The 4,639-nt window shown below is 29.3% G+C and overlaps 1 protein-coding gene across 1 annotated transcript in view; it reads left to right on the forward strand.

Annotated features, from left to right (window-relative positions):
* The window catches only part of LOC106105349 (histone acetyltransferase KAT2A), a 12,054-nt gene extending 10,400 nt beyond the window's left edge, over positions 1–1,654 (forward strand). The window contains exons 16-18 of the mRNA XM_013285640.1: positions 494–617; positions 850–976; positions 1,376–1,654. Coding sequence (XP_013141094.1) covers positions 494–617; positions 850–976; positions 1,376–1,442 — 318 coding nt within the window. The 3' untranslated portion in view covers positions 1,443–1,654. The remainder of the gene's footprint in view (positions 1–493; positions 618–849; positions 977–1,375) is intronic.
* The last annotated feature ends 2,985 nt before the right edge of the window (positions 1,655–4,639 follow it).

Below are 4,639 nucleotides of genomic sequence, written 5' to 3' on the forward strand. Positions count from 1 at the left end.
AATTAGCCTATGTGTTCTTCCAGAATATCCTCTACTTCTATACCAAATTTCATAGAAATCCGTTCAGCCGTTTAGGCTACAAACTCTGACAAACATCCATCCATCTAAACTTTCGCATTTATAATATTAGTATGATAAATGTGAAAGTTTAGATGAATGGATGGATGTTTAATTGATCTCCATAAAGTTTAGTATAACGTGTAGAGTGTAGTCTTTAAGAACACTAAGCTACTTACTTTTGTTATTTAATTCCTTAAGAACGGATTCGCGGGCGAAAACTAGTTTTAACATAATAAAAAATATAATTTTACAAAAGCGTTTTATGCCCATAATTAAGAGGGGGCTGGGTTACTTAAAACTCTTTTTTATTATTCCAAAGCGAATGGTTGTAAATAGATGTTTCGAGTTTTGTATAACTAATTTATGTCAATTTTTCTTTTTTTTTAACACTTATTACCAATATTAAATCTTTTAGCTAAATCATTTATTTTATTATGGTATATTTACTGATATTATTTTATTGCAGGTAAAAAACCATGCGGCGTCGTGGCCGTTCCTTAAACCTGTAGATAAAAGCGAAGTTCCAGACTACTACGATCATATCAAATATCCTATGGGTAAATATTTCATGTCCATTTAGCTTTAAAATCAACACTAAAGGATTACTTAACTAATGATTTATCAATTCAACTGGAAATTACAAAAAAATATATACTCTACAATACTCAAAAGTTCCTCTATGAAAAATTTAAAACTAATAAATTCTACTGAAAATTTATATTTTTTTTAATAAAGATTTTGCTAATATAGCACAGATATCTTTAAAATATGATTTTTATGTGTTTATAGATTTACGTACGATGGGCGAGCGGCTGAAGTCCCGCTACTATGTGTCCAAGCGACTGTTTATTGCGGACATGACGCGCATATTTACTAACTGCAGGCTCTATAACTCTCCTGATACTGATTATTATAGGTATATTATTATACGTTTTAATTTATTTTTTCTGCAATTTTTGATATTTAAATCGATTTAAGGTGTGTTTCCGAACGGAACACCGATTGGCTCAATTTTTTTTCTCATTGTGCCAGGTTCTGTAGATTGTTATGGATTCTAACACATAATTTAAGTTTTAAACTATCTTAAACTTTGGAAATATCGTTGAATAACTTGTAAAATATTAAAAGCAGTTACAACCGGAAATGCAAAAAAAAACTTCTAGAAATTTGTCCAGTTTTAAGTCAAGTAGACTATTAAACAAAATGATAACAAGAAGCCTGCATGATGTATGGATAATGTATAGAAGTCGAACTGAGAAATGCATACTTTCATATATTCGATATTTGTATTCTAATATTTTTTATTTACTTACAGATGTGCAAATCTCTTGGAGAAGTATTTTCAAACGAAGATGAAAGAAGCTGGTTTGTGGGACAAATGATTGGAGTTTGTGAAGTCACAGATACATTATGTATTAATTTTATATAACAAAATAGTGAGTTTTAAATTATACTAATTTTGTGGTTAATACTAAGCTAATGCTATGTCAAAGCTTATTTGTAACATGTCTACGTTTTAAATATATCTTTGACTAGCTGTTCCCGTGCGGCTTCATCCGCATGAAATCATGAAAATTTTATTTTGTTGTTTACATGTCAAATTATCAATAGCAAATGTCAAAATGACATGACATTACAAACTTTGGCAATCTTGCTTCCTTGATGTTGGCAGCAACTTATGGTCTCTTTTCCACATAAGGGTTTTTATCCAAAATATTTACCCTATAAGGTCAATGGCGTCAAAATGTATAGCCTATAGCGTGACGTAAGTGTAGAGTTTTTTTATTAAAAGAAGAACAAAGAAGTGTGTGTTTACGCCTTATTATAATAGTATAGATGTGTTAAAAATCGCTGGATAAAAACATTTAAACACAAGACATTATATTAGTTTTTTTTAATATCCAAGTAATAAATTTCCCCCTGTTTAACCTTGTTCAGTTATTTTTTGTATATACTATGTTCTGATTGATAAGACTTGGAAGAATCTTGAATTTAAAAAAAGATGATGAAATGAAATTGTATTTTGGTGTTTATTATTATTAATATTTACCACTGGTTTTGTTACTAATTTGTAAATATTTCTCTGTATATATAAGTTGTTTGTCATACAATACGTAATAAAATTTTCTCAAAGTTCGTTTTTTGTGTCATTCTACAAAAACAAAATAAATTTTCATCTACACTCAAAGATATTGCCATTTATACTAAACCACCTTTTTAAACCACTTCACACTTCCACTTTCACATACTCTCATTAGGAAATGACGGGGAGGGGAAGTGAATTTGGCGCATTAAAGGAATCAAGGGAAGAGGAAATATTTTCGGATAATTATATAAATATGAAGCGACTGTCCGTTTATCTATTTTAGGTAGAAGTCTAGAGAAATCTAAAAAGACATTTAAAAAATAACTGCATTTAAGATTATGTCCGTGATGTATAACTATGGCGTACTTTCACGTCTTTTTATTTTAAGCAGTTTTAAGCAATTTAAATAAATATAGAATAAAATTTTCTCTTCTTTACTGGATTGAAATGAATGTTAAATGAAATTGGTTTTTGTTTCTCTCAAGGTAAGGTACATTTAATCTGTAGAGTAGGAATGAAGAAAATGTTGCCCAAGGTGTCTTATTTCAGTAGGTAATAAAACGCAAATACTTTCAATACTGTATTGGTTTTTTATTAACATTTTGATGTACACTCGGGGTACGAACATTTTTATTTAGGGAATGTAAATACATATTTTACATAAGTTGATATAATAAAGTACATACCAGTCTCCTTGTTAATATAAAATCCGATGGATTCCGCATAAGTACCTACAGCTTGAAGCGGTAACTTAAATGCTTAACTTAAAGTAAATAATTAAAAACTTAATTAAGAACGAATGACAATTTAGTGAAATCATTCGATTAAAACCGATTACAGCTTTGGTTGATAAGTGGGCGCGATATAAAATAAAAATACACAGTTATAAAAAGAACAAAAAAAGCGAAATAACTAGTTAGTTATTCGGACTAGATTTTTTTTTATCTATTTTCTTAGAGCCATATTAATGTAAACAGTCTAGCCTACACCTAGCTCAACATAGTGAAATGTTTTACACACAAAAGTAATTAAAACACATTGTTATTGCATATTTGACAAAATTAAGTTTTTTTTTACCTTTTTCCTAAACGAATATAATTTCATTTTACTTAAATTAGGCGTAACGAAGATGATATTAAGAACTACAAACCATTTCAAAATATTGAAGAAAATATATATCATCAAAACTCAAAAGATAATTTGATACAATTACATGCTTTAAAACATTTTTTTTTACTTTAGTATTTATGTATTTCAGTTATTTCATGAGTTAAAAATAAAACGTAAGGTTTGATGCCAAGATATAGCAAAATGAATAACTACTGCAGTCACGAGTCGTTAAATGATCACTAAAGGATGCTTAATTGACTATTTAAACAACTCTGGGTGGTAAATGTAAGAACGTTATATCTATGGACGGAAAACCTTTCTCCAAAGACAAACGTTTAGTTCCTCACACCACAACCGATACACTCTTAATAAAATATCACTTAAATATAGCTGAATTAAAAATATATATTCAGAAACAAATTAAATCTTAATTTTAATGTATGGATATCTTAACTATAGAAAAACATTTAAATTTCACTTTAGTAGCTTGTAATTCATAGCAAATACTACTGAAACTTGTTTAAAATGTTTGGTAAAGTATATATTTTAGTAAATAATTCATATTTACACATTTTAAGAAAAATCATTGTTACAAAAAGTATGGTCCTTCGAGCCGGACTTTAGAGATCTTAATGTCTTTATAATTTAGATATTCCAATAGTATTGATTTTTTTTTTATCAAATTAGACATAAACATTTACAAGTTGAATGATTGTCCACATTGTGAAATGATTTAGGAGACATGTATGAGATCGTTCAAACGAATTTAGCACTTAAGTACAACATGACAACGGCTCATAATCCCTTGCGAATGGCATACAGTGTGTCACATCAACACTATTTCGTTGACTAGGCGGAGTCGCGATGTTTCCTAACTAATTATAACTAAAAACTTATATAATTATGTCCATTTTCATACAAAAAATATCACTTGTACATCTACCGTCACTGGAGCCCGTATGATTTAGGGGATATTTTTTTTTTAACTTTTTTTGAGTATTTTTTTAGTTTGTTAAACTTAACTACGACGTGATAATTCATTAATGAACACATAACGTCTCACTGTTCACTCACTTGAACTACGTACAAATTGCCATTGTTGGTATGTTTGCCAAATCGATCCAAATGTTTGGTCCTTGGTCTGTCAGCGAAATTCATTTTATTGGTCCTTAGTATCTCGTCAAGTTAAAAAGACAAAATTCTGTCCCATTCTCTGTTATTGCTTGTAGTTCGTCGAACATCAGAACAATTAATCAAAAAGTCATCCATCCAAAGTCATACGTCAATGAAATTACTAAATTTGGCAAACGACACAAATGCAAACATTGGGACAAGGCCAACTCCATAACCAACATTCATATGATCGATAGTTCGTCCAACATT

The sequence above is a fragment of the Papilio polytes genome, unplaced genomic scaffold, assembly GCF_000836215.1.
Source record: "Papilio polytes unplaced genomic scaffold, Ppol_1.0 DF822845.1, whole genome shotgun sequence".
Taxonomy (NCBI): domain Eukaryota; kingdom Metazoa; phylum Arthropoda; class Insecta; order Lepidoptera; family Papilionidae; genus Papilio; species Papilio polytes.